The sequence below is a fragment of the Ovis canadensis genome, chromosome 19, assembly GCF_042477335.2.
Source record: "Ovis canadensis isolate MfBH-ARS-UI-01 breed Bighorn chromosome 19, ARS-UI_OviCan_v2, whole genome shotgun sequence".
NCBI classification, from domain to species: Eukaryota; Metazoa; Chordata; class Mammalia; order Artiodactyla; family Bovidae; genus Ovis; species Ovis canadensis.
The window spans coordinates 75,157,271-75,183,980 of NC_091263.1; the positions used below are offsets into that span (position 1 = coordinate 75,157,271).

Below are 26,710 nucleotides of genomic sequence, written 5' to 3' on the forward strand. Positions count from 1 at the left end.
GGACGCAGTGGGGAGGCCGGAGCCTTTGTGACGTCACAGCCCCGCCCGCCGGGAGAATGGTTGCCATGGCGACGTAAACCGAAGGCCTGGGCTCGCGGAGCCCCGGGGCAGCAGCTCAGAGGCTTCGGAGAGAGCGCCGGCGTGCGGAGCTGGTGGGTGCGCTAGGGACCTGGGTGGGAGCCACGGGCGGGGTCGGGGCGGACACCTCGCGCGCCCCCCCTGTCGCAAGGCTCCCTGTTCCTTACTCATCCCATAGCCAGCCGTCTAGCAACCCCTCTTCCCTCCGGGCCCATGCACCCTCGCCACACGCCCGGACGGGCCAGACGTGGGTGTGGGGAGGCCCGGCCCTGCTGCAAGCCGAGTACCTCGCTTCCTTTCGTGGAGGCTGCAGCAGGCATGCGGCTGGAAGGGTGCAAGCTTTGGAGTCAAGGAACCCTGGGCGGGAGTCCCAGTCTCGGCCTCTCCTGGCGGTGTGACTTTGGCCAGTTTGCTACTTTGTTTCCTCCTCTGCAAAATGCAGACTAGCTCCGCAAATAGTGAAAAAAAGCGCCGCGGTGGGGCGGAACGCCTGATGAGCCACCAATCAGCGCCTCCTCTGGTCCTCAGGGAGCTTACGTTCTAGGGGAACTAGGTAATCGACCGTTGTTAGAGGGATACATCAGCTATTGAAAACCGGTCAAAGGGAAGAGGATGGGGTGGTGGGAAGATGCTTCTGGGGAGGGGCGGGCCTGAGTGCTGGTCGAGGGTGGGAGGGGCCAAGGCTCGGGCTGGCCGTGGGTGGGTGGCTCTGTGAGCGGGACTAGCCCTGGGAGGCTGGAACCACGGGGGGAGAGGAGGGAGGCGCGGCGGGTCGGAGCTGCAAGTGTACTCCTCGTGGTGAGCCTTGGGTAGGTGCCCGCTGTTCTCAGCAGCCGTCGGCGGAGGGCGGGCCGCGGGCTGCGGGCTGCGGGCTGGACCCACCGGCTCAGGCGCTGTCTCTCCCCAGGTTGGGAGTCTCCTCTACCGACGTCAGGCTTCTCAGTGCACGCTTCCTCCTCGGCGCCGATGTCCGAGAACCTGCCTCCTGTGGTCTCCAAGAGCGTAACTTTCAACAGTAAGTGGTGGGCTGGGGAGGGCTTGCGCAGCGTCAGAGGCAGCCTTGAGGGGCCTGGGGCGGCGGAATCAAGGTGGAACCAAGGCGACGATTCTAAGCCAGGCCACGGTCCAGAAATCACAGGCTTTGCCAAGTTCCCTAGAAACTCCGTGCTGTAATCCCTAGGGCTGCTCTAGCCAAGCCCCACCCCAGCCTGGGGCTTAACCCCCAGAGTTTATTGTTTCACAGCTGCTGGGACCAGGAGTCCCGGGCAGGGATGCTTCCGTTCTGAGGCGGGAGGGGACCCTGCGCCCTGTGCCTCCCGGATTCTGGCGGTTTGCTCGCGACCTCTGGTGGTGTCTGGCTGGTAGAAGCGTCACCGCGGTCTCTGCCTTCATCTTCGCTCCATCCTCACGTTCTACGTGCGTGTTCCATCATTTCCCCTTCTTATTAAGGCTGTGCACACTCGCCCAGCGTGACCTCACTGGAGGTACATCTGCAGCCACTCTCTTTTCAAACAGGGTCACATGCTATGGTGCTGGGCGTTGGGACTTCAGATCTTCAAAAGCATTCATTTGAGAGGGGAACACAGTTCACCCCAAGACAGGCCTTGAGGAGGGTGCCACAGTGGAGGTGGGGCTCGCTCAGCCTTCCTGCAGCCTCAGCTGCTGGCCAGCACCCCCCACCCCCCTGCGCTGGAGGCCTGCACCTCCTCCCCAGGGCTCCTGCTGAGGGGTAGAACTGGCCACACACCCTCTGTTTTGGTTTGCTGGTCCTGAGCTTCTGATTCCAAAGGGTGTTGAGAGCCCCCAAGTGAAACCCCACCTGCTTGGAGGCTCCGCTGTGTTCTCTTTCCCTGCAAGCCTGATGCCTGCTGTGCTCACACCTTGCACACATCCACAGAAATGCACGCACAGCCTGTCCTTTTCTCACACCAATGGCCACACAACAGAAACGCTCCCTGTGCCTTCTTCCCCATTAACCCAGATGCTGTGCAGACTGCTCCTTATCAAACCTCGAGCTGCCGTAAACCTTTAGTGCTTCCAGCAGAGGCGCTTCCGTGTGTGCGGGTCCAGTCTCTGTTGGAGGCTGCTGTCCACGGCTGTCCCTGTTACACTGTGTAACGGTGTACCCCTTCCCTCTTTCTCATCCGTTCTGCTCCGGAGTAAACTGAGAAATGAAGAAAGACTGAACCGGGGTTACCAGAAAAAAGATAGCTTTGAAATGTTTACAGATAACAAAACAAAGCAACGTGATGGTGCTGTTGACTGAAAAAATATCCACAACCTACAAGTTTAGAATTATGTTTCATCCCCTGGGGATATTTGGGCTTCCTAGGTGGTGCTGGTGGTAAAGAACCGCCTGCTAATGCAGGAGTCTCAAGAGATGCAGGTTCAGTCCCTGAGCTGGGCAGATCCCCTGGAGTAGGAAGTGGCAGCTCGCTCCAGTATTCTCGCCTGGGGAGTTCCATGGACAGAGGGGCCTGGCGGCTACAGCCCATGAGGGCGCAGAGAGCCAGACACGACTGGGCGCGCGCGGAAGCTGAGCCGCGTCTTACTCAGCGTGAGTGTGCAGGACTTCAAGCCTGGGAGAAGCACGGAGGGAACTGCTACAGGAGGGGAGGGGAGGAGGCGGGTCACACAGAAGTTTCGCCACAAAGAGCAGGTAGTCTGAACATCAAAAGATTATCGTTAATGAAAGAAAACCAGATAGCCTGGGTTAGGGAACTTAGCACTTTTCCAGCTGTGGGGAGATGCGAGAGTCTGGGCTCGCTGAAATGTTCCTTTCACGTGCCCGTCAGCTCCCTGGGGCCAGTGTCCTTCCTTTACCATTGGCACCGGTGCCCGGGGATCGCAGGTCTTGTTCTCCTTCCTGGGTGCCCTGGAGGGCAGGAGTCAGTTTAGACTGTGGCTTTCTTGTTTATTGATGTGGCGGAAGATACTCCGTTCTCAGAGGGGAGGGTGTTCTAGGCCATGAGGTGAGGTGCTGGAGGCCAGTGTGGGCCAGTGTGTAGGGCCCTGTGGGCAGGGGGAGGACCTGCTGGGATGATGGAGACAGCCCAGGTATACGAGTGTGTGACTGGGGCACCATTCCTCCCACCCTGAGTGGGGGTGGGGGTGGGGGAAACGGCCCCAGCGCCATCGAGACACGGCTAGTCCGTGCCCTGGCGTAGAGGGCAGAGGACCTCGGTGGGGAGCTTGGCCTGGCAGAGGGGCTGGCCACACCAGAGTGGAACCCAGGCTCCCCAGGCAGGGCTAGTGGGGGCGGGGCTGTAGGACCCCTGCTTCTGGGAGACGCGGCCTGTGGCTGGTCCCCCTGTCTCTGGGGGCTCCTGGCATCCAGGCCAGAACCCACCTGAGCGACTTGGGTCCAGGGGTAGATTGCGGGGGAGTGATCGCTGAGGGGATGGTGGTATCTCCCAAAGGCGAGACTGAGCGGGGCGAGGGGTCATTCCTGGTGAAGGAAGCTCACTGCCAGGGTCTGACCTGAGCAGGCTGGCGGGGGGAGCATGCTCCCTCATGTCTGCACCTCCCGTGCTGGGGACACCCCCGCCCCGCGTGTAGGCGTCCCTTCCCCCATCTGCTGCTGACTGTAGGGATGGTGCTGGATGCAGTCCTTTAATTTGGTGATTTAGGGAATATGGTTTTAAGCGACCCAGTCTTAGTCTGGGGAGCTGCAGAATCGGGCTGTCCAAAACCTGGGCTGGGGGCCACATGTGGGCACGCCTGCTCTGTGCCAGGCACAGTGCTGGAGTGCAGAGGTCAAGGGCACAGAGGCAGGCCCGCTCTCAGAGGGTCTGGGGCAGAGTGACCTGCCGCTCTCCTCTCTGCTCCTCGGACAGACCACGCAGTCCTGCACAGAGTGCCCCCCCACCGGCCCCCACGAGCTTTCTCAGTGAGCCACCTCCCCACCCCACCATCCAGGGCTTTCCTGGGGGCCCACACCTTCCCCTCCCTCCTCCTTCGCCAGCTTTATCTTCTAGTAGCCTGGCCCCTCCCCCGGCTGGTAGGCTGTCATCTGCCTGAGGGCTGGGGGCTCTGTCTGCCTCTAAGGCTGCTGTCTTTTCCAGAACCCGGTACACAGAAAGCCCACAGTGAAATTCTGTTAGGCTGCAGGCTTTCCCCAAGGGTTAGGGCTTTCCACCACTGCTTTCCAACCCCATGCTGAGCTCAGCTAGAGCGTTTAGACGGGGACAGAAGAAGCAAGACTCTCTACTCACAGATGTCGTGATCCTGTATGTGGAGAACCCCTGAGAAAGCTCTGTGTGCTCAGAAATGAATGCAGCAGTGTAGGAGAGCACAAGACCAACACTTAAACAGGAGTCGCGTTTCCATATTCCAGCCACGAGCAGTCCAGCTTGGGAATTAAGGGGCAGTTCCATTCACTATGGCATTAGATATAACAGATATCCAGGAAAGGGGTGAGGTCGTGGGAGATGACCAAGCAAGAAGACCTGGAGTCAGCCTCTTCACCAGACTCTCCAGCAGGCAGGCGCTGTCAGAACCCTGGGCAGGAACTCTCCTGCTTCCAGGAGAGAAGTTAATGCCGAGGCGGGGGCATTCTGGGTGATTCTGGCATTTTGTGGCGTGGCTACCAGCCTCCAGCCTCCAGTCCAGCAGCAGCAGGGAGGGCGGCCTGAGTTCCTTGTGTGGCTTGCTGGTGCCAGTGTTGGAAGGAGAAGTCAGTTCCGACTCCATGTTGGAACTGTTTCTTTGACTTGCTTTCTGTCACTTTTGCTATTATAATCATACGGAACGGCCTGTCTCAGAGAATCCTGCCCCTCTGCTTGACTGTTAAACAAGTGCCTTTGTCCAGAACTCTGTCCACCTGTGGATGGCAAGGAAGAAGCTGACACATACCCGTGCCTGAGGCTTGCCATCCCAGGAGATGTTTGCAAGAGTAGTGGTCTTTTCACGTTGCTTCCTCATCTCCTGCCATCTCTGTTCTATAAAAGAACCTGGCATGCAGACCCCACTGTGTTGTTCATTCACTCAATTGTGTCTGACTCTCTGCAGCCCCATGGACTGCAGCACGCCAGGCCTCCCTGTCCATCACCAGTTCCCAGAGTTTGCTCAAACTCATGTCCATCGAGTCAGTGATGCCATCCAACCGTTTCATCCTCTGTCGTCCCCTTCTCCCACCTTCCCAGCATCAGGGTCTTTTCTAGACCCCACAGGATGGTTACTTTGAGGTGCTCGCCTGCTGTCTTCCTGATCTGCCGGCTCCCTGATCCGAGTCTCTTTCTGGCCTCAGCCCCTCGTCTCAGGTTCACTGGTCTCTCGTGTGGCCAGCAGAGCTAGTTGCGCTTGGAAACACCAGGGTGGGCAGCAAGGACCGTCCTCCAAGTCGGGCTGTCTGATTGCTGAAGGGCCACACGGAGGCTGGAGCCACTTCCCTGCCACGTCTGTTGGTGGGAATTTAGAAACGGGACCCCTTCTCTTGTTTTGGAGCCAGTGTCTTAAGGAAATCTTTTTTACAAATTTTATTTATTGATTTATTTTTGGAGAAAACCCAACCCCTGTCGCAGCCCCATCAAGGAGCACAGACCTGCACCTTTCGCTTGTGGCACCTGGGCCATGGGGGTTCTAGAGGGCAGGAGTGCCCAGGGGCTTGGGGCAGGTGGGTGCCGAGCCTGCGCTGTCCGAGCCCACCTCCCGTGTCTCGGTTCCCTCTGTTACTAAGAAGCAGCAGCATCTCCCGAGTCTTGTGGGGGCCGCTCCAGAGCTGACCCAGGGAGGCCCGGGGTGGGGTGAGCTCCCGCCATCTTGGACAGGCGGGCACCGGGGAGATGCTGGGAAGAACCCGGATGAAGGGAGGGCATGTGGACAAGTGCCATGGCGGCGAGAAAGGCGCCTTGAGGAGGGACACAGAGGCTGCACAGCGGGCTGGACCTCAGGGGTCAGGGCGTGGGGGCCGTGGGGGCTGGTGAGGACAGGTGCTGAGCGGAGGAGGAGGGCCTGGCTGCAGGTCTGGGGATGCTCGAGGCACTGATTGCTGAGCTCTAGGCTCCTGTAGGGCCTCTGGGGGATGTGTGGTGAGTTGTGGAGCATTGGGGGAGTTCAGTGCTGATGCAGGGTCATCTCCACAGACCAGGTGACCAGCGGGTAATGGCAGCCACCCACCTGCATTGCCTGCCTGCTTCAGGAGGTGCCGCGGTGTCAGCTGGCAGGGGAATGGCAGGGAAGGGGTCTCTGCGTCTTCCACTGCAGCCCCCGGAGGCCTGAGGAGGGTCCCAGCAGAAGCGTTGGCTGGGCAGGCATCAGATGCACAGAGCCTGTGGTCTCTGTGAAAAACCGTCCTGCTCTGTTCTTAGGAGCAAAGGGGGGGTGCCCAATGGGAGTCACAAGATGCTGTCATGGGTCAGGCACATATGCTGGCACTTTTGTGGCCCTTCTTTTGCTCAGTCCTCAAAACTTCCTGGCAAGGTCAACATAGTCATCAGGTGAGGGCGCTCCTGCTCACCTGGCAGGTGGGGCCCTGTTGCGGGGCACCTGGCAGGTGGGGCCCTGGGGCGGGGCACCTGGCAGGTGTGGGCGCTACGGGTCACCTGACACGCTGTCACACGCTGCTGAGTCTTTGCTGTGGCTGCCACTTTTGTGTCTCCCCAGAGCATGGCCCAGAATCCATGGATAATAGTTCTTCAGTCACTGAAGAAAAGAAGCATGCGAAAAAAGGCAAAGGTAATTCTGGACCTGGGAGTGCAGTCCCATCAGTGGGAGGCAAACTCTCACCCTCAGGCCTCAGATGTCCTCAGACGTAGCTTCTGGTGGGAAGGACAGTGAGAAAAGGTTCTGTTTTCATTAGAAACTGGGTTACTGAAGCCTGAAGCAACAGGAGCGTAAGCCACAAAGTAGGATCTACTTTCCCTCCAGTGCTGAGCGGTGTGGGGGTGGGCCGGGGCTCCGTGGCTCTACCGAAGCAGCCCTGCAAGCCTCCCAGGCGGCCAGGTTCCAAGTCTTTCTGCTCGACCATCGCTGCTTCCTGGTCTCCCAACCTCAAGCTTGTTGCCTGGGCGGAGAATGGCTGCAGTAGCTCCAGCTATCACGTCTGCTTCTAGACAGGGAGGAGGAGGAAAGGGGAAGGCTAGCTCAGCCGCCCTTGGGAAAAGGTCTTTCCTAGAAGCCCCACCAACAGTTTCTTGCCACACTCCATTTGTTATGGGGTCATCAGTATCTGCAAGGGAGGCTGAGCAATGCAGCTTTTCAGTGAGTCGCAAGGTGGCCACCTGTCAGGAGATAGAAAGAGGTGCCTCTGGCAGCCGCACGCCTTGTCCTCCGGGCCCTGCTGTGTCCTCCATGCCTTGGCTTCCTGGCCCCCCTCCTGGCCCCTTGGCTGTCCGCACCCCCAGCCCGGCCCCACAAGCCAGTCTGCTGCTCCTGCAGAGGCGAGCAGCTCTGAGCCCGTTCCCTGAGCCTGCCTTCTCTGACCAAGCTCCCGCCCTGGGGCTGGGCTTCCCTGCCCATCCTGCCCACCCCCACTTCCTCTTTCTTTTAGTTATCAAAACCCAGACCTGCCTAGTAGAGCCTGAAGGTCAGTGAACTCACGAGCTCATCACCAGATGGGAAGCAGACAAGATTCAGCCACGTTTGCCTCACCTATTATTCTTCTCTTTTTCCTTTTTTTGTCTTTGCCAGAATATTTTACTGTTGCAAAATGTGTGCTTTTTTGAAGTGTAGTTGATTTACACTGCTGTGCTGTGTGGCTCAGTCATTCAGCTATGCACACACGCACAGTCTTTCTAATATTCTTTTCCATTAGGGCTCATCCCAGGATATTGCCTATCTGTGCTGTACAGTGAAAGTGTTACTCACTCAGTCATGTCTGACTCTTTGCGACCCCATGGACTGTAGCCTGCGAGGCTCCTCTGTCCATGGGATTCTCCAGGCAAAAGTACTGGAGTGGGTTGCCATTTCCTCCTCCAGGGGATTTTCCTTACCCTGGGATCGAGCCTGCGTCTCTCCCGTCTCCTGCTTTGTAAGGTGGGTTCTTTACCGCTAGTGTCGCCTGGGAAGCCCTGTTTCAGCTGTGCTGGATCTTAGCCGGGCACAAGAGCTCTTCGTCTTCATTGTGGCACGCAGGGTCTCTCGTTGGCTGCATGAGAACCCTTAGTTGCGGCACGTGGGATCTGGTTCCCTGACTAGGGATTGAACCCGGGCCCCCTTCGTTGGCAGCACAGAGACTTAGCCACTGGACCACCAGGGAGGCCCCTGTGCGCACGCGAGAGGCCACGTCTAAGTGACATCACAAGGCGTGTGTCTTTTCTTTTCTGACTTCTCTCTAAGTGACATCACAAGGCGCGTGTCTTTTCCTCTCTGACCTCTCCTGGTGTGATGACCTCTGGTCGCGCCCACGTTGCTGCAGATTTTGCCAGGATAGACTCTGGGCACTACTGTGCTCCTGCAGAGTGCATCTTCAAATGTCAGGACCTTTCTCGCGTGCCCAGAAGCAGTGAGCCAGACCATCATCAGAGTTACCCAGTTGTCTCAGGAACATCTTCCCACAGATTTGTTCTCATCCACAGTCAGTTGAGAGCTGAACACCTTCAGCCTTGTCTAACCGAGCAGAGCGGCCTCCGCGTCCTTTCGCTCCCTGTGCTTCTGGCGGAGAAACGGTGCTGCTCATCCGATAGCCTGTCCCTGTGGCAAGCACATCTGCCCCCTTCCTGGTGGTGTCACTGAGGCTGTTTCTGTCGGTCCTGCATTTCCTCTGGCTCAGTGTTAACCAGGCTGCCTGAGAGAACCTGTGTCTGCCTGTGTGTGCACAGACCCCTTCCAGGAGGGCTCTGTGCTCTCAGCTGCCTCCCTGGAAGCCACCTGTGAGCGCTGGGTTCAGCTGGATCCTGCCTTGCCCATCCCAGCTGTTCACCCAACAGTTTCTTCTACCCATGATGCTTGCATTGAGCTGAGCGTGACATTAAGAGCCAGGTGTCTGCACTGTGGCTTGTCTGTCTGTGTTCACTGAGGTACCATTCCTATGCAGTGCAATGACAAACCTCCAGGTCACAGTTTGACCCATTTTGATAAATGTGCACAACTCTGTGTACAGCCTGCACCCTGTGTGCCATCTGGAATGTTTCCCTCCTTCCTCCCGAGGATGGCTGATGGTCTGCTGTCCCCATCAGTTCAGCTCAGTTCAGTCACTCAGTCATGTCTGACTCTTCACAGCCCCATGGACTGCGGCACACCAGACCTCCCTGTCCATCACCAACTCCCAGAGTTTACCTAAACTCATGTCCATTGAGTCGGTGATGCCATCCAACTATCTCATCCTCTGTTGTCCCCTTCTCCTCCCACCTTCAATCTTTCCCAGCATCAGGGTCTTTTCAAATGAGTCAGTTCCTTGGAGCAGGTGGCCAAAGTATTGGAGTTTCAGCTTCAGCATCTGTCCTTCCAGTAAATATTCAGGACTAATTTCCTTAAGGATGGACTGGTTAGATCTCTTTGCAGTCCAAGGGACTCTCAGGAGTCTTCTCCAACACCACAGTTCAAAAGGATCCATTCTCCCATGCTCAGATTCCTTTATATATCCAACTCTCATATCCATACATGACTACTGGAAAAACCATGGCCTGCCTGCCACTGGCCAGCTGCTGGGCACCCTCGGAGCCCCTGAAGCTCCCCTTCTGTCCTTTGCTGGCGGCAGGAACTCCCCTCCCTTCAGCCCCACTGGAGTACAGGTCCTGTCGCCCCTCCTCTTCCTTCCTTCTTTTGTCCTGCCTGGTCACGTGGGACCCTTTTAGGTGTCTGAGGTCCTGGCTGGTTCAGCAGGTGCTCTGTGACAGCCCTTCCAGTTGCACGTGCGTCGCTGATGCGTTTGTGGGGAGAGATGGACTCCACGTCCTCCTCCTCCTCCACCACCTGCTGTTCTGAGGCTGTTTCCCCTGTGCGCACCAGGAGGGCTAGAGCTGCTGCTGGGACGTTAAACTTTAGAAGTTGTCACTGAACGTCTACCAGAGCGACTGTACCAGCTCACAGCCCACCACCAGGTGTGAGGGCTCCGGTCACTTCATGCCTCCCCAGCCCTGGGCACCAGCCCTTCCTTTCTGGGTTACCTGGGCCCCTGGACGTGTGTTAGCATCCCGTGTTCCCCGTGGCCAGCGGGGGGGATGAGCTGTGTTTACGGGCATTGATGATTCTGTGCTGTGAAGCACCTGCCTTCTGCCCATGTTTTCTGCCTCCTTGTTTTAATAATTCCTGGGCTTCCCTGGCTGCTCAGTGGTAAAGAATCTGCCTGCTAATGCAAGAGACATGAATTCGATTCCTAGGTCAGGAAGGTCTCCTGAAGAAGGAAACAGCCAATCCATTCCCGTATTCTTGCCTGGGAAATCCCATGGACCCATGGGGTCGCCAAGAGTCAGACATGACTGAGCACATACAAATTTCCTTTTAATTTGAAGATTTTTAAAAAAATGATGAACCCTGTTTCTTCTAAATCGAGGGTAGTAGGAAAGCAACCATATTTTTAAGCCGATATGTTGGCGCCCTCTGGGTTCCATGTTCTCTGACACCTGGTGAGCTGGGCTGTGGGAACATCTCCCTCATGCCTGGGTGGAGGGCAGCAGGACTGGGGTCCTTGGCAGCCCCAACCTCCCGAGCAGCCCGGCACTCTGCCCTCATTGCTCCCGGTGGCTCCTGCAGGGACGGAGCCGCTGTGCTGGCCTCCCGACCCCCTGCAGGCAGGCCCCGCACACTCCACGGCCAGTCGGCTGCATTGCTTAAAAAGGGCAGGTTGAACCTCTCTTCCTTATGGCCAGGAATGCAGCAATATCTGAGACACAGGAAAGTCTGTGTTCACACAGTCTCTCAGATGCCAGGGATGGAAGCTAAATAGGCTAAACCAAGCAGGTAAGTTTATAGAGCTGGGAGGTCCAGGCATGGACTCCAGGCACAGCTAGATCTGAGAGACTGCCTGCTGTTGGCGCCTGCTTCAGTGGGCGCTTCCCCGCTGGGCTGTGGGGACGCCGGGACCTGGAAGCACAGATCGCCCCTGGTTCTCTAATGGGACCTCTCCCTCCCCAGCGTCCAAGAATGTTCCTGACCAGCCAGCGAATCCTTTCCACATGTCCGGGGACGTGGACTTCTTCTTGCTCAGAGAACAGGAGCGGAACAAGTCTCTCTTGGTGAGTATCTGGGGGGAGCCTGCCCGCCTCGGCCAGAGCACTGGTCCCCTGCACACTCGCTCTAAGACAGTCGACGGCTCACACTGCCTATGAGGGCGCCTCGACTTCGCCTGGCCCCAGGTCTCTCCTCCTCCTCTCGTACCAGCACCCCCACTGCCATTCCTGGGCTCTCTCAGGGGCTGCCTGCGTTTCCCCAACTCAGGGCTCAGCCTCTGAGATTCCTCAGGCAGCGGCTTCCTCTGCCACCCCGACCAGGACCAAGGACACTTGGGGACAGGTAGGGCCTCCGGCTCCACCCCAGACCTGATCAGGAGTCCACGGGGTGCCAGTCATGCTCCCACCTCCTGCCTGGATGGAGGTGGCAGACCCTCAGCCAGGGTGCTTGAGTGAGGTGCTCGAGCAGTGCGCCCACACACGCATGCACACACATGCACACACATGCACTGTCATGCTTACACTCAAACACACAGACACGTGTGCACACCCCGCACGAGTGTACACACACACATGTGTACACTCATGCACATTCACACACCCACATGTGCACACCCATGCACACGCGCACACCCATGCACACACGCGCACACACGTGTACACTCACGTTCACGCAGACACACACGCTCACCATGCACATGCACACACACGTGTACACTCACGTTCACGCACACACACACCCATACATGCACACATGTGCTTACACTCACATTCATGCACACACACCCATGCACGCACACATGTGCACACTCATGCATAGACACAGACATACACACATGCTCACCCATGCACATGCACACACACACGTGTACACTCACACATTCACACACAGACACCCATACATGCACACCCACGCAGATGCACACACACATGCACACTCATGCACAGACACACTCACACACTCATACATGCACACACTCACCCCCCCCACCCCCGACACACACTTCCCCTTCATCCAGCAGCAGCGCAGCCTGGACTTCCTTCTCCCAGCCTGGACTGGCCTCAGGGACCCTCTGCCTTCCTTCAGGGCCCCCTGCCCCCCAGCACAGCCCCAGCCTCCTCACACTGAGGAGCCTCCCAGTGCCTTCAGACGGCAGACCTTTTCCGACTGGAATCCTCTCAGGTGGCACTTTCCCAGTTTTATTGCACGAGGACACACAAATCAGGGCCTGCCACACATTAGAGGGGAACAGGCGTTGCCACTGGCAGGACCAGTGGGTGTCGGATTTGACCAGGGGAAGCCACATGCAGGCTCGAGCCAGCAACATCCTCAGGGCCTGGGCGGCAGGAGGGGGGGGTGCTAGGCCACCAGGAAGAAAGCCGCCCCTGCCATCCTGAGACCCCTCCCAAGTGAAGGGCAGATCCCCAGTGACCCCCAGCCCCAGGTCACCCCCAGTAAGTAATGAGCTTCCTTATCAAACTTGGAAACTCTGAGGATGCAGCTTCTCTGAGCCTTGGTTTGTCAGATTTAGAAATCACAGCCCAAGACACTTGGCTTAAGTGTGACCTTCGGATAGATGAGGCAGGGAGTGTGTCCCTGCACCCCGACTGGAATCACATCCGACCAGGGTTCCCCAGCTCCTCTGGCGCCCTGCCTGCCCGCACCGCTTTCTCCACAGGGAGATGCTCCTCACCCCGGGTGCTTCCCCCCTGCACAGAGCACACGTGCGGGCCCCCACACCCTCCAAGTGAGCGCCTCCGCCTGTGCGTGTCGCCTGAAGCTCCGCAACCCTGACAGGACAGGCAGCAGGGAGGGGCCGGTGCGTCTGTCCCCACCCAGCCCTGCCCTCCGCTCGCCTCCCGCAGGACCGTGAGCAGAAGCAGCAGCTGCGGGTGCATGAGAAGATGACCTACTCGTCTAAGGTGTCTGCCAAGCACACCAGCCTGCGCCGCGAGCTGCAGCTGGAGGACGAGGCACAGGACCAGGAGGAGCGGGCTGAGCAGCTGCGCAGCTTCCACGAGCAGGTGGCCTGGAAGCTCGCCATGACCCGAGGTGCACCCCGTCCCTTGCTCTGTCTCCCTGCCCTGCGGTCCCCAGCCCCAGTCCCCAGGCCTGGTCCCCAGGCCCACCTTGGCCCTTCCTGTACGAGCAGTGCTTTTAACAGGCTTGAGCCATGCAGGGTTGTGGTGTGGTGTGTGTGTGTGTGGGGGTGGCAACGGGTCTTCTTTATGCCTGATCTCTGCCTCCCAGGCCGCAAAGATCAGTTCCAGATGGACTGCCAAGCTAGCAGCCTTTAAACCCTGGTGTGGTGTGCAGTCGGACTGCTGACCCGCAACGCGAGTGCGGGCTTCACTGTGTATCAGATACAGGCATCTCGCTTGGCTTGTCTGTCCTGGGCAAGTCAGCTTTGTCCTGCTGCTGCCTCTTCTGCTGATAACTAGCCTCGTGGGTCCTGGGATTCAGTGTCTTCACTCGCTGCATGTAGTGAGTGGGAGCTGTGTGTGTGAGCCGTTGTTATTTTCGTCACCCGGTAAGAAGTCTGAACGGCTTTCCTGGTGGCTCAGATAGTAAAGAATCTGCCTGTGACACAGGAGGCCCGGGTTTGATTCCTGGGTTGGAAACATCCCCTGGAGGGAGGCATGGCAAGCCACTCCAGTAGTCTTGCCTGGAGAATCCCATGGACAGATGAGCCTGGTGGGTGGGCTACAGTCCATGGGGTCACAGAGTCAGACACGACTGAGGGACAAAACAAGGAAGTCTGAATTACTAAACATATGTATCAGTGTTCTACCGATGAAGTATAGACCGATAAGCCTGAAAGAACCAGTTGAGGTCAGAGTCCTGGACCCCTGGGCTATGTGAATGTGAACGTGAAGCCGCTCAGTCGTGTCCGACTCTTTGCGACCCCATGGACTGTAGCCCACCAGGCTCCTTGTCTATGGGATTTTCCAGGCAGTAGTACTTGAGTGGATTGCCATTTCCTTCTCCGAAGGATCTTCCCAACCCAGGGATCGAACCCGGGTCTTCCATATTGTAGACCGATACATTACCGTCTGAGCCACCAGGGAGCCCTGGGCCCCTTGGGCTCTATGGGCCCTGAATGTGAGCATGGAGAGACCCCAGCCCCCGCCCCCGACACCGAGGCTTGTTATGTCGGGGGAAGCCCCGAATATCTCTGACGTGTCGAGTGTGGAGCTCTGCCTGTGTCTTTTCTCTGCCGCCACTGCCTGTTATTGCTAAAACCCAGGAGTAGCAGGGGGCATTCAAGTGGGCAAGACTGGACCCAGCAGGTCTGACTTCCTTGAGGAGTTCAGGATGGCCAGGCCAGGCGTCTCGACTTAAAACAGGCCTCCTGGACCGCAGCATGTCCTTCTGGAAAGGAGCGGGTTTGAGGGACAAGGCCGAGAGCCCACAGTTGCATCCACAGTGGGGGTGCCCCAGCCCATGCTCTCAGAAAGGCCGGGAAGGAGGCCCCGTGGGCCTTGACCCCAACTGCGATGCCTCGCTGCTTGCACTCCAGAAGGTGGCCCTGATGCCCACCCCAGCTCCTTCCCACCCGGCTGAACCCTGCCAGGGTGGACATAGCCTCTGGAGGCTTGTGAGCGTGCTCAGATGCGCGGTTGTGTCTGACTCTTTGTGACCCTGTAGACTGTGGCCCGCCAAACTCCTCTGTCCATGGGATTTCCCAGCAAGAACACTGGAGTGGGTTGCCATTTCCTTCTCCAGGGGATCTTCCCAACCCAGGGATCGCACCTGTGTCTCTTGCATCTCCTGCCTTGGCGGTGGGTTCTTTGCACTAGAGGCACCTGGGAAGCTTTGCCGGAGGCGTAGGGCACCCCAACCAGAGACCTTGCTGCCTTGTTTTCTCTCTCCCCACCCCATCCTGTTACTGTCCTGGCCAGTAGGCCTTTCATCATGACATCCAGCCAGGTGAAACTTCCAGGGTGGGGTGTCCAGAGCCTCATTCTAGGGAGAAGGGTGCTACAAGCAAGAGCAGCTCGTCAGACCCAAGGAAGGACTTCCCCCCTGGCCAGACTCCAGCCGTGGAGACTGCTCTGTATCTGCACAGCCTGGAGGCAGAGCTCGCTCCGTTGTAGTCCCTGTTGTGGCCCAGGCCTCAGGGCGGGCGTAGCGTACTGCCTGGCTCGCGGGTCCCTGGCCGCCACCTGGAGGGGGTGCTCCCACTGCCCGCCCACCCCCAGATGCCTTGTGCCTTTCGCTGCAGAAAAGAAGCTGGAGCCCAGCAACATCAACAGCTATGTGGACCAGAACCGGCAGATGTTTCTCATCCAGGTAGGCCGGCTGCCCCATGGGCCCCGCACCCTGTCCCTGTGGGGCCCGCATGACGCCGCTCCCGCCCTCAGTACGCCCTGGATATGAAGCGGAGCGAGATCCAGCGCCTGGAGAGGCTGGCGGCCCAGGAGGAAGCCGAGCTGGAGCGGGCGGAGAAGTTCCTGGAGAAGGACGCAGCCCTGTTCGATGAGTTTCTCAGGGAGAACGACCGCAGCTCCGTGCAGGCGCTGAGAACGTGAGCCCCCGCCTGGGCCTGGCCCAGGCCTGCACGCCTACCACTCCCCCATCCCACCTGCAGTGGCTGTGGACAGACCCTTGCCCTCAGCTCAGGCCCCTGCTTGGCAGCTCCGCCGCCTGCACCCCAGACCGAAGGCCGCGTGGACGCTGCCTTGAGCCCCTTCTCTTCTGCCCCCTCCCCCAGGGCTGACAAAGAGTCCAAAGCCAAGATGGAGAAGATCCTGGAGATTCGTGAGCTGACCACCCAGATCATGAACATCAAGAGGTGAGTTCAGGGGGGCACACTGGCCCTGCTGTGTCTCCCGGAGCCCAGGGAGCTCCATGTGGCCCACTGCTCTGCACCCCGATCACGTCCAGGAGCCCCAGCCTTGCGGGTGGCCAAGGCCAGGACACGGGGCCGGGCTCACCCTGAGGCCCTTCTGCCCTGGGAGTGGCGGTGACCTGGGGAACTGAGCTGTGCTGCTCCGCAGGCCGGCCCTCTCGCCCACGTGCAGGGGCCGGGTTGCCTCCCCTCCAAGGGGCCCAGGGGCGGAGCCTGACCTCGCCCGTCCCCTCCTGGGTGCAGCGAAATCTCCAAGTTTGAGGACATGCTGCAGCAGTACAAGGTCTATAAGGACTTCCTGTACAAGCTGTCGCCCAGGGAGTGGCTGGAGGAGCAGGAGAAGAAGCGCTCTGCTCTCAGACGGGCCAAGGAGGTGGTGGAGGCCTTCAAGGAGAGCCTGCGGCTGTCCTCGGTGGGGGACAAAGGTAGCAGGGAGGGGCGGGTGCACCTGTGTGCTGGCCAGCCCTCCCCATCCCCCAGAGGCCCCCCAGGCCTCCCCATCCCCCCAGAGACCCCCAGGCCTCCCCATCCCCCAGAGCCCCCTACCCTCCTCCAGGCCTCCCCATCCCCCAGAGCCCCTGCAACCCCCACTGCTCAGCCCACACACTCTGGGAGGTCAGCCAGCTCTGCAAGCAGTCCTGCTGCTTGGGGAGACCCCAGGGAAGTTTCTGGGACCCTGAGCCTCTCCTGACTTCCCACAGGACTGGAGACCAAGGGCAGGCTGAGCTCCAGAGGTATGTGGCGGTCCCTGGCTGGAGGAGCCCCTCTCTGGGTGGGGGGTGGGCAGGTGGACAGCCCCCTCTGCTTCCCCCAGAGGGGCAGAGCCCCAGGAAGCCTGCCAAGCTCCTGCAAGTGATTCGGCTGCACCAGGCACTGTCCACCACCGCCAGCCAGCAGCAGGGCACCCTGCCCAGCGTGCCCAGTAGGGTGGAGTCCAAAAGGTGAGTGGGTGTGGGGAGGGGGTGGTGGAGGAGACTGGCCTGCTGGGGAGCAGCCCCCAGTGGTGCCAGCTTGGGGTGCCTGGAACAGGGGAGAGGCTGAGGAAGGGCCATGTCCAGCCTGGAGGGTCTAGAGTTAAACATAAGCCTGAAAATTGAGGTGTTTCCTGAGCAGACACGTTCGTGTGATTTGGTGAACTTGAGCTTGGGGTGGCCCACGTGGGTGCCGCTGGGACAGTCGAAGGTGCATGGAGGAGGCAGCTAGGGGGATGCTTGTGAGAGGACCCACCTGCCTGGACCCTCAGAGTCCAGAGTGCCGGCCGGGGGCTGGCAGAGCCCCTGAGCCTTGAAAGGGAAGCAAGAAGTCTGGACTTTCTTGTAAAATATCCCAGACTTTAATTGTGACAGTCATTTTCAAGTTTTATGCAAAACACGGCAAGGGTCAAACCAACTGACCAGATCCAGCCCCGGTGACTCAGCTCGTAGCCCTGCAACACCCCCTCGGGGACCACTGAGTCACCCTGGGACCTGTCCTGAATGTCTTCCTGTGATTCCCAGACACCTCCGCCCCCACCCCCGCCACAAGCTGTGATGACTGACCACAGGACACGCCTGCCCCACTGCCGCCTCCGGGGCCCCCCGCTCCTCCAGTGCAGCCACTGTGCACCCCAGCCTCTCCGGGCGGGCTCCCCACGAGGTGCGGAGGGGCAAGGGTGCCTGGCAGCCAGGCAGGGCTGCACCCTCACTTTGCCTCGAGTCCCCGGACCCCAGGGAGGCCAGGAAGTTTCAGCAGGGCGCCGACCCGATCGGACCTGGGTCTTGTGCCTTCTTCTCTGATTCTGTGGTGTACTTGGAGGTTAGCTCTGGTCCCCGGCACCCCTCCGGGCAGGGCTGCAGTCTCCAGCTCCGAGGTCGGATGTGCGTGCTTCCTCTGGCGAGGTGCCCTCAACCTTGGAGCTCCTGGCAGCAGGGAAGGTCCCTGGGAGCAGAGGTCTGGGACCTCGGCCTGCCAGCCCCATGACCATGGCCACTGTGCACATTTGGGCAGGTCGTGGGCCGCACAAGGCACTTAGCCAAGAGGGAGAGTCAGAGCTAAAGTCCAGCCCGGCTCCAGCCTATATCCTCTTGGAAGAAAGAGTCTCAGAAGGGCACCTTCCAGGCCAAGAGTGACCTGGGCAGGAGACTGGCTTTCGGAATGGCAGGTTTCCCACGTGGCGACTCAGTGGCATCTGTGTGCCTGGGCCTCCCTGGAGGCTCAGGCGGTAAATCTGCCTGCAAGTGCAGGAGATGCAGGTTCAGTGCCTGGTTTGGGAAGATCCCCCGGAGGAGGAAACAGCAACCCATCCCAGTATTCTTGCCTGAGAAACCTATGGACAGAGGACCCTGGTGGGTTGTAGTCCATGGGGTCACAAAGAGTCGGACATGACTCAGTGACTACACAGTGAAATCAAGGTACATACAGGGTGAGGCACAGGCCTGGCAAGTGTGCTAGCCTTCGGGGCCCTGTAATGCCAGCTCTGCGCTTCAGGAAGGCTGAGCTGGAGTCTCTGAGGCCTCGCTCAGCCTCCTGCCGCCGCAAGCCGGCCTCACCAGCTCTGGGGGCGGCAGAGCCTGCATGTCCACACAGGGTGCAGGCTGGGAGGGGTGACGGAAGCAGGACTGAGGTTGGCCAGGCCCCCCCAGTGCTTGTGACCCTCACAGCCTTCCCTGTGGCCGCTGGGTCATGCGTGTCCAGCAAGGTCCCTGACGTGTGGCATGAGTGCCCCAGCAGCGGTGAGAGGGGCCAGTGATGACCCGTCCTAAGGAGGGAGCAGGGCAGCGAAGGCCCAGGTGTGAGGGAAAGAGCAGGGACCAGGGAGGGGCCTGGCAGTGGGAGCCGTGGGTCTGAGGTCGGGTTGGCTCTTGGATTGTAGGAAGGAGCTGCTGGGGCTGCAGCCGTGAGGTGGGAGCTGCGTCTCATTCTAATTAGAGTGAGAGGGGCTGACTGGGCACGGTGTGACCGCTGGGGCCGAGAGGAGGTTGGAGCCATGGCCTCGGCTGCCTGGGGACGGAGGATGGGACTAGGGCTGGTGGGGGAGGTGCCCCAGGCCCCGACCCCGTGTCCCCGCAGGTCCAGCTCCACCCTCCCTGGGCAGGACGACCTCGACAGCGATGATGGGGAGGTGAGTGCCTGCTCCCACGGGGCTGCAGGGCCGGGCCCACTGAGCAGGGGCCTCACCTGGCTCTGCTCGCAGGAGCTGGAGCTGTACTTCACAGATCCGCAGCAGCTCCTCGACATCTTCACAAAGCTGGAGGAGCAGAACCTGTCCCTGGTCCAGAACACCCAGGAGATGGAGGAGGCCCTGGAGGAGCTGAGCTTCACCCTGAAGAACACTCAGACCCGCATGTATGTCTCAGGGAGGGCTCCGCGGCTGGGCGGCCCACCCTGCCCCGTCCATGGTGCTGGCCCTGCCGGCTCTGGGGAGAGGCTGTGTCTCCTTGGGCCCGGAGCTGAGGTTCAGAGTGGGCCAAGCGGGTGGAGCCCGGAGGGGCTGACCTCTCCCCACCCTGGAGCAGCCTGTAGTTGGAAGGGGGCATCTCCACGGACACACCCCCCCCCCCAAAGGTGGTTTTGTAATGTTTATTTTACTCAGCAGTAGAGAATCTGCCTGCAGTGCAGGAGCTGCCCTGGGTCAGGAAGATCCCCTGGAGGAGGAAATGGCACCCCACTCCAGTGCTCTTGCCTGGAGAATCCCATGGACGGAGGAGCCTGGTGGGCTGCAGTCCACGGGGTCGCAGAGTCCGACACGACTGGAGGTCTGAGCACAGGCGCATTTATCTCACTAACGCTTATGATGACTAGCGCTGTTCTCTGTTATCTAATAGCAGTGATGTGGCCCAAGCCTTCGTCATGTAGTGTTTTCTGCCCAGCATCGGCTCAGAGTAAGTTTTCTGGAACAGAAAGAGGCGTCAGTTTTATTGTTGACACCAAGCCCTGCAGAGCCCGTTTGGGCAGGGTCTGGTTCCAGGTGAGGCCAGCTGGGAGCAGGGGATCACCTCTTTACTCCCGATCCTTGAGTAAGCACCCATTCTGGATCAGGCCGGGGTCTGGGCCCTTCGTGAATAAGGTAAACCGTGCCCCACGAGCTGGCAGCCCAGGGGAGCTGACCTAGAGGTGCGCAGATTTGTCCTGTGGGTTGTAACACATGCTGGGAGTAGAGTCCTGTGAGGAGGGTGACGTGGAGGTTGGCGGCAGATGGGAGAGGGAAGGGGAGGCTCTCAGGGAAGGTGTCCTTTCAGCCACGGACTTCCTGAGTGATGGAACACCACAGGGAACCTCGGGGGGAGAGGGAAGCGCGCGCAAAGGTCCTGAGGTGGGGCCAGCCCACAGCTCTGACCGCCTGTGTGCTCACGTCCTGTTGGCCGACATCCTGCCTTGGATAATTTCCTACCAAGAGTTTCCAGAGTAATGCTGAAGCATGAGCTCTCAGCAAAGACTGTGTTTCCTGCCAGTGCAGGAGATACAACAGACTCGGGTTCGATCTCTGAGTCGGGAACACCCCCTGGAGAAGGGAACAGGTACCCACTCCAGTATTCTTGCCTGCAGTGTCCCATGGACAGAGCAGCCTTGCAGGCTCCAGTCCACGGGGTCAAAAAGAGTCGGATGTGACTGAGCACACACACAGTGGGGAAGAGGCATCTTTTAATCCCAAACAGCTGGGAAATAAATAGAGGAACAGAATTACCCTCCCTCCCCCCCACCAATCTGGTCCATGTAAAAGGGGTGCTGGCTGCAAGGTCACTCTTGTGTCCAGGCACTGGGCGTAGAGGAAGCTCTAAGGAACAGGCTGGACTCCTGGCAGTCATGCGCCACTAGGACTGCTGACTCTGCAGTGGACACTCAGGGTTGAGGGGAGGTCCAGCCTCTGTTCTTATCCTCGGTGACCTGCTTGCCCCCCTTAAGGGCCCAGGCCTGGAGGGGAGGGTGTGTGTGAGCTGCAGGTGGTCCCCCTGGCCACCCGCCTCTGAAAGCCTGGGAGGGCTGGGTGGGCCAGCTCCACCCCCTCACATTCAGGCTCCTGGCCTCAGCCTCACAGCCATGGGACTGCAGCCTGGAGGGCTGCCAGGGGGCGGAGGCCTGCACCCTGGCGCCCGTGCTCGTGACAGAGGGCAACTTTGCCCTCCCGTGGCACTTTGCCAGTAGTTCTGTTCACCTGGGTGGAGCCTTAGAACCACCATAGGGAACGGGGCACCTCTAGACCCCACAGGCACAGCTGGCTGAGTGACCAGTGTCCTGCTCACTCTGGTCAGGACTGGCATGCCACTGCCCATACTGGCGAGATCCATGCCAACTGTAAGAGCCCGGGTTCCTGCTCCAGAACCCCAGCAGACAACGCATGTCTGCCGCGAGCACGAAAGACTTAAGGGGCTTCATCTAAAAGGTGATGGTTGCAGCCCTAACCCTAGTGAAAACGAAAGTCGCTTGGTCGTGTCTGACTCTGCACCCTAGTGAAAACGAAAGTCGCTTGGTCGTGTCTGACTCTGCACCCTAGTGAAAACAAAAGTCGCTCGGTCGTGTCTGACTCTTGCAACCTCGTAGACTATACAGTCCGTGGAATTCTCTAGGCCAGAATACTGGAGTGGGTAGCCTCAGTCTCTCCCTTCTCCAGGGGATTTTTCCAACCCAGGGACCGAACCCAGGTCTCTCGAATTGCAGGCAGATTCTTTACCAGCTGAGCCACCAGGGACGCCCCTAAGAGGATCAAAAACTTGGGCTCATAAAACCCTGTCCAGTGAACGTCCACAGCAGCATTGTTCCCAAGAGATTAAAGGTAGAAACTGCCTAATGTCCACTGAAGAATGACTCTGGCAAAGCTTGGTCTCCCGCATGGTGGACCACGGTGGTCGTAAGCAGAAACGAGGCTCTGACCAGGCACGATACAGGACAGACAGGCCTGAAAACACAGTGCCGGGTGAAAGAGCCAGATACAAAGGGACAGATGCCATGGGGCCCCGTGCTTATGTCCAGGAGAGATGGAGTGGAGGGGTGGGCAAGAGTGACCGGGGGCTTCTCTCCAGTTAATGACACTGTCGTGAAATGAGATTATGATGGTCAAGAAAAAAATTGGACATTTCAAAAGAATTTTATGGAGAATTATATACCTCAATAAGGCAGATTTTGGTTCCCCCTCCTTTTTTTTGTAGCATGGATTGTTAAGATGTTAGATTTCCCCTGCGTCTTACCAGGGCCTCTGAGGCTGGGGCTCGGCCCTCAGCATGCAGCAGGGCCAACAGGCTCAGAGGTGCTGGTGCCCTTCAGGGACCGGGAGGTGAACCAGCTGAAGCAGTGGATCACCACGCTGATGATGTCCATCACCAAGGAGGAGGAGACGGCCGCGGAGCTGGAGCTCAAAGCCCGCGTCTTCCATTTTGGCGAGTTCAAGGGTGATCAGGAGGTAGGGCCCCTGGATGGGCAGATGGCAGTGGTGGGCACGTGGCCGTAGCCCCAGTGGAGGGTGGAGTCATCCCTGCCAGAGGGGCCCAGATTGCGGGACAGCCAGCCTGGAGGCACTTGGTTCTCTGGGGCTGCTGTGGTCCTTACCACTCGCCAGGCTCTGGGCTTGACCCACGGGCACCGCTGGACAAAGCCCTTGGCCCCAAATCAGAGCCAGCCATGTGTTCAGGCCCCACGAATGGGCAGCTCCCCAACACCCCTCCTCCATCCCGCCTTCCTTCCGTGAACTCATCTTCTTCTTAAACAGTGTGTCTGGAAGTGACCCTTCAGGGAGGCAGGCAGGCATGTCCCCAGCCAGGCCGGGAGGGTGAGAGGACTCAGAGCACAGAACCCAGTGGTCCGGGGCCTGCACCCAGCTTCCTAGTTCATTCGATTGCTGTTGAGAGCCTCCTGCCTGCCGGGCACTGGGCCAAGTACCCGGAGCCCCAAGAGTGGGCTGGGCATCTACCCCCAGACTATTGGGTGCCAGCTGTGCCCTGTGCCCCCTGCCCCTTCCCCACCCTCTTGGCCACCCCAGGGGACAGGGTTGTTGTGTCTTCTGAACATCAGAACAGGCTGATGGGGCGGGGGGTCGTCTAGCCCAGCACTATAGAAAGCAGGTCACAGAACGTGGTCCCGGGGGGAGCTGAGGGCAGCGCAGGGGAAGAGTAGGTCACGGGGCCTCAGTGGGCACCCCGGTTCCAGGCAGGAGCCCTAGTAGGCACTGGGACCCGGGATCTGGCTGACTACAGAGGCCCAAGGTGCAGCCCTCTGCCCAAGAGAAGCCCGAGTGTCCAGCCCTGTGCCCCCTGACTTCCCGAGCACCCCATGCCGGCTCAGCAGAGCCCCGGGAGGTCAGCTGGCCGAGGCGTGGGGGCAGCCCGGGCCCGCGCGGCCCCGCTGGAGGGAGGCCTGCCCGCCTCACAGGACAAGCTGCTGGAGAGTCTGAACTGCAAGGTGCTGGACGTCTACCGGCACTGCGTGGGTGGCCAGCAGGAATCCAGCCTGGGCACCGTACAGATGCTGGCCACCATCGAGCACCAGCTGGACGAGCTGCTTGAGAACCTGGAGCGCGTGCCCCCAGCCCGCATCGAGCAGGCTGAGAAAGCCAAGGAGAAGGAGAGGCGGCTCCGGTGCGTGGGGGGGCCCTGTACACCCCCACCGGCTCTGGGTTGGCCCTGAGGACAGGGGCACGCCCTGGGGCTCCCCGCTAGGAGGGGTGTCTGGGGTTCAGGAGGGGCCACAGGCTCAGCCCAGTGGGGAAGGTCCCTCCATTGGGAGAGGCATGTGGTGGCCTTAGGGATCCCGGGAGCGAAGTGATGGGTGACCCCTCACCTCCCGCACCCAGCCGCCAAGGAGAAGAGACAGTGAGAGGCACTTTCTGGGCAAAGAGCTGTACTGTCCGAGCCTGGTGAGGGAAAGGGCCGGCCTGAGAGCTGCTGAAGGGGAATCAGCAAAGGGTGTGCCCCATGGGCCCAGTGGGGTGCAGGCCAGTTCCTGGTCACCTGGGTCTTTCGGTCCCATTAGAGTCCTGAGGCACGGCCATCTGTGATCAGCCATGTCTTTCCCACACACAAGGGCCCTCCCCCTGGGTCCCCAGACCCTGCTCAGGCAGGCACTGGACAAAGGTTTGGTGGCCCCAAGTACAGACAGGAGGACTCGGGACTACTGACCTGGGCTTTCAAGGCTGGCGATGCCTCAGTGACCAGGGAGGGGAAGCCAGGAACCTGGGCCTTCCGGGGGGGAGATGAGCCTCGAGCCAGGCCCTCCCAAGCAACCAGGGCCAGAGCCAGCAGGGAGGTGGGGCAGAGCGGTGCGGAGGCCTGAGGCTGCGTGGGGAGGAGCTGGTGGCGTTCTCTGGGCCTTTGGTCGTTAACCTCGCCCTTCCTGCCCCCAGACTCCGGGAAGAGAAGGCAAAGCTGCAGAAACAGCTGCAGGAGGAGCGACTGCTGCGCGCACAGGCGCGGGCCCAGGCCGAGGTCAAGAAGAAGGTAACCGAGGCCCCGAGGAGGCATGGCCCGGGGGCGTGGCGGCGTAGAGGGGCGTGGCGGCGTAGAGGGGCGTGGCGGCGTAGAGGGGCGTGGCGGCGTAGAGGGGCGTGGCGGCGTAGAGGGGCGTGGCGGCGTAGAGGGGCGTGGCGGCGTAGGGGGGCGTGGCGGCGTAGGGGGCGTGGCGGCGTAGGGGGCGTGGCGGCGTAGGGGGCGTGGCGGCGTAGGGGGGCGTGGCGGCGTAGGGGGGCGTGGCGGCGTAGGGGGGCGTGGCGGCGTAGGGGGGCGTGGTGGCGTAGGGGGGCGTGGTGGCGTAGGGGGGCGTGGTGGCGTAGGGGGGCGTGGTGGCGTAGGGGGGCGTGGTGGCGTAGGGGGGCGTGGTGGCGTAGGGGGGCGTGGTGGCGTAGGGGGGCGTGGTGGCGTAGGGGTCGTGGTGGCGTAGGGGGGCGTGGCTGGGAGGGCTCATGGCTGCTCACCCTCCAGGCCTCGCCCACTTTTGTAGACACACTTGCTGGGGTCCTGAGGGGAGACGGGTCACCAGAGCAATGTCAGGGTGGAGCCAGGGTCCCCATTCTCAGGCCTGCCCTGCCCCCCCACCCCTGAGGACCTGCTTCCTCTGGGCAACCTCCCTAGGAGCACTGGTGCCCACAGCTCAGTGCCCCCCCTGGGGTCCCACCTACATTCCAGCCAGACCCCAGGCCAAGGCCATCACCCTTCACTCACTGAGGGTCCCCCAGCCACTGCGCCCCCCACCCACAGCATATGGGCAGGAGTAGCCACTGGCCTGCTGGACTTGTGGTCCCTAAAGAGTCCCGATCCTGACCCTGGCCCGAGGACCAATGTGGATCCCACGGGGTCTCTCCTGATCCTCGTAGCGGGAGAGATGTCACTTTAGCCTGGCGTCTTCCGAGTTTCCAGGTGCCTCCTTCCTCCCCCACTCTCACTCACCCAGGGCCAGCACCCTGGTGTACAGGCCAGATAGATTTCCCTACCCCAACCCTCCTGGAGGCCCTGGCCCACCCACAGACCACACGTGACCTCAGCCACCGGAGAGGCTGGGCCGGGCCTGGGCCCCGGGTTCCCGTGCGTTCAGGGCAGGTGTCCAGGCCTCAGCCCGGGTGCAGTGAGGCTGGGGTGCAGGCTCACGGCATCCCCTCCTTGCAGCGGGGCAGGAGGCTAGTGTGCCGATCCCGGCCACCCACCCTGAAGACCAAGGAGCGGTCCAAGCATGAGCTGATGGACAAGGACAGGGAGGAGCAGCTGTTTTTCTTCACATAGCGTGGCCTCCTGCTGGCTGAGCAGGAGCAGATGGAGGCGCCGGGAGCAGAGGCAGGGCCTGCACGGGCCCCTCGCCCTCCACGCTGCGCCTTCACACTCACCCGAAATAAAAGCTGTGTCGCTTGGGTACCTCCGAGCCTGTCTTGGAAGGCAGACACAGTAACAAAATGCCAGTCTCCCCTCATTTGTCACTTAAACCAGGAAATGATAAGGGATAGAGGAAAAGATGGTTAGATGGCATCACCAACTGAATGGACTTCAGTTTAAGCAAACTCCGAGGGAGAGTGAAGGACAGGGAAGCCTGATGCGCTACAATCCATGGGGGTCCCAAAGAGTCAGACGTGACTTTGCGGCTGAAGAACAGTGACAAGGGATGGGCCCGTCTGGGTTTCCTGTCAGTCAGCTGCTGAGACAGACGTGCCTGGGGCGGGATCAATTGCAGTTCTGCACAAGGTGAGATGGGAGATCAACTGCATGTCAACCTGAGGTGACGGGGTAAAAACTCCAGTGTGAACTGAGGTGATGTGCGCGACCCACCCTAGCCCCACCCTGGGATCTTCTTCAGCTCCACCCAGTGCTGGTGGGCTGCAGGATGACTCCTAGCTGCCAAAGCACTCAAGTGTGGGAACAAGCTCTGTTACACTCGAGGGGAGATGTGGGCGGAGACCCAGGCTCTCGGAGGCGAGTCTTGCAGTTTGTCCATTTTCTCCCTGAGGGATGAGGAGGGTCGTCTCTAGGTGGAGACTGAGTGGAGGTGTGGGGTCAGCTCATCTCCACCACAGGGTGCGGCGTGGGGGCAGCCCCGGCTCCACCGTGGGGTGAGGCGTGGGGCAGCCCCGGCTCCACCATGGCATGAGGTGTTGGGCCAGTCCCCTACTCCTCCATCGGACTAGGTTTCAGGTCACACCCAATGCCACCGTGGGGTGAGGTGTGGAGTCAGCCCCCACTCCACTTGGGTGCAGTGTGGTGTCAACCCAAGCTCTACCATGAACTTAGGTGCCAGATCTGAACCAAATTCACCGAGGGGTGCGGTGCAGGTAAGGTGTCAGGTCAG

At 60.0% G+C, this 26,710-nt stretch overlaps 1 protein-coding gene across 7 annotated transcripts; it reads left to right on the forward strand.

The window, feature by feature from the left end:
• On the forward strand, window positions 1-25,824 carry CFAP100 (cilia and flagella associated protein 100). 7 transcript variants are annotated; one of them, XR_011250966.1, is made up of 18 exons: window positions 72-152; window positions 986-1,093; window positions 6,682-6,753; window positions 11,092-11,192; window positions 12,993-13,179; window positions 15,353-15,420; window positions 15,492-15,655; window positions 15,842-15,922; window positions 16,223-16,404; window positions 16,681-16,713; window positions 16,794-16,920; window positions 19,028-19,079; window positions 19,152-19,303; window positions 19,551-19,713; window positions 22,217-22,352; window positions 23,318-23,523; window positions 24,288-24,381; window positions 25,543-25,824. XR_011250966.1 is itself a non-coding variant. In XM_069562170.1 (17 exons), the coding sequence occupies exons 2-17, from the start codon at window positions 1,045-1,047 to the stop codon at window positions 25,654-25,656; spliced, it is 1,818 nt and encodes a 605-aa protein (XP_069418271.1). In that variant the 5' UTR covers window positions 1-152; window positions 986-1,044; the 3' UTR covers window positions 25,657-25,824. The 7 variants fall into 7 exon arrangements, 2 of the variants coding, with proteins under 2 accessions (XP_069418271.1, XP_069418272.1); XR_011250965.1 differs by lacking the exon at window positions 72-152 and adding an exon at window positions 549-631 and having other exon boundaries at window positions 23,096-23,523; XR_011250964.1 differs by lacking the exon at window positions 72-152 and adding an exon at window positions 549-631.
• Window positions 25,825-26,710: the final 886 nt, after the last annotated feature.

Excerpts from the sequence above, each read along its gene's own strand:
- CFAP100 (XM_069562170.1), top strand. The coding sequence starts at position 1,045 with ATGTCCGAGAACCTGCCTCCTGTGGTCTCCAAGAGCGTAACTTTCAAC. Across the intron at positions 15,656-15,841 it reads TCCGTGCAGGCGCTGAGAAC|GGCTGACAAAGAGTCCAAAG; the intron begins GTGAGCCCCCGC and ends CCCCTCCCCCAG. Across the intron at positions 15,923-16,222 it reads CAGATCATGAACATCAAGAG|CGAAATCTCCAAGTTTGAGG; the intron begins GTGAGTTCAGGG and ends TCCTGGGTGCAG.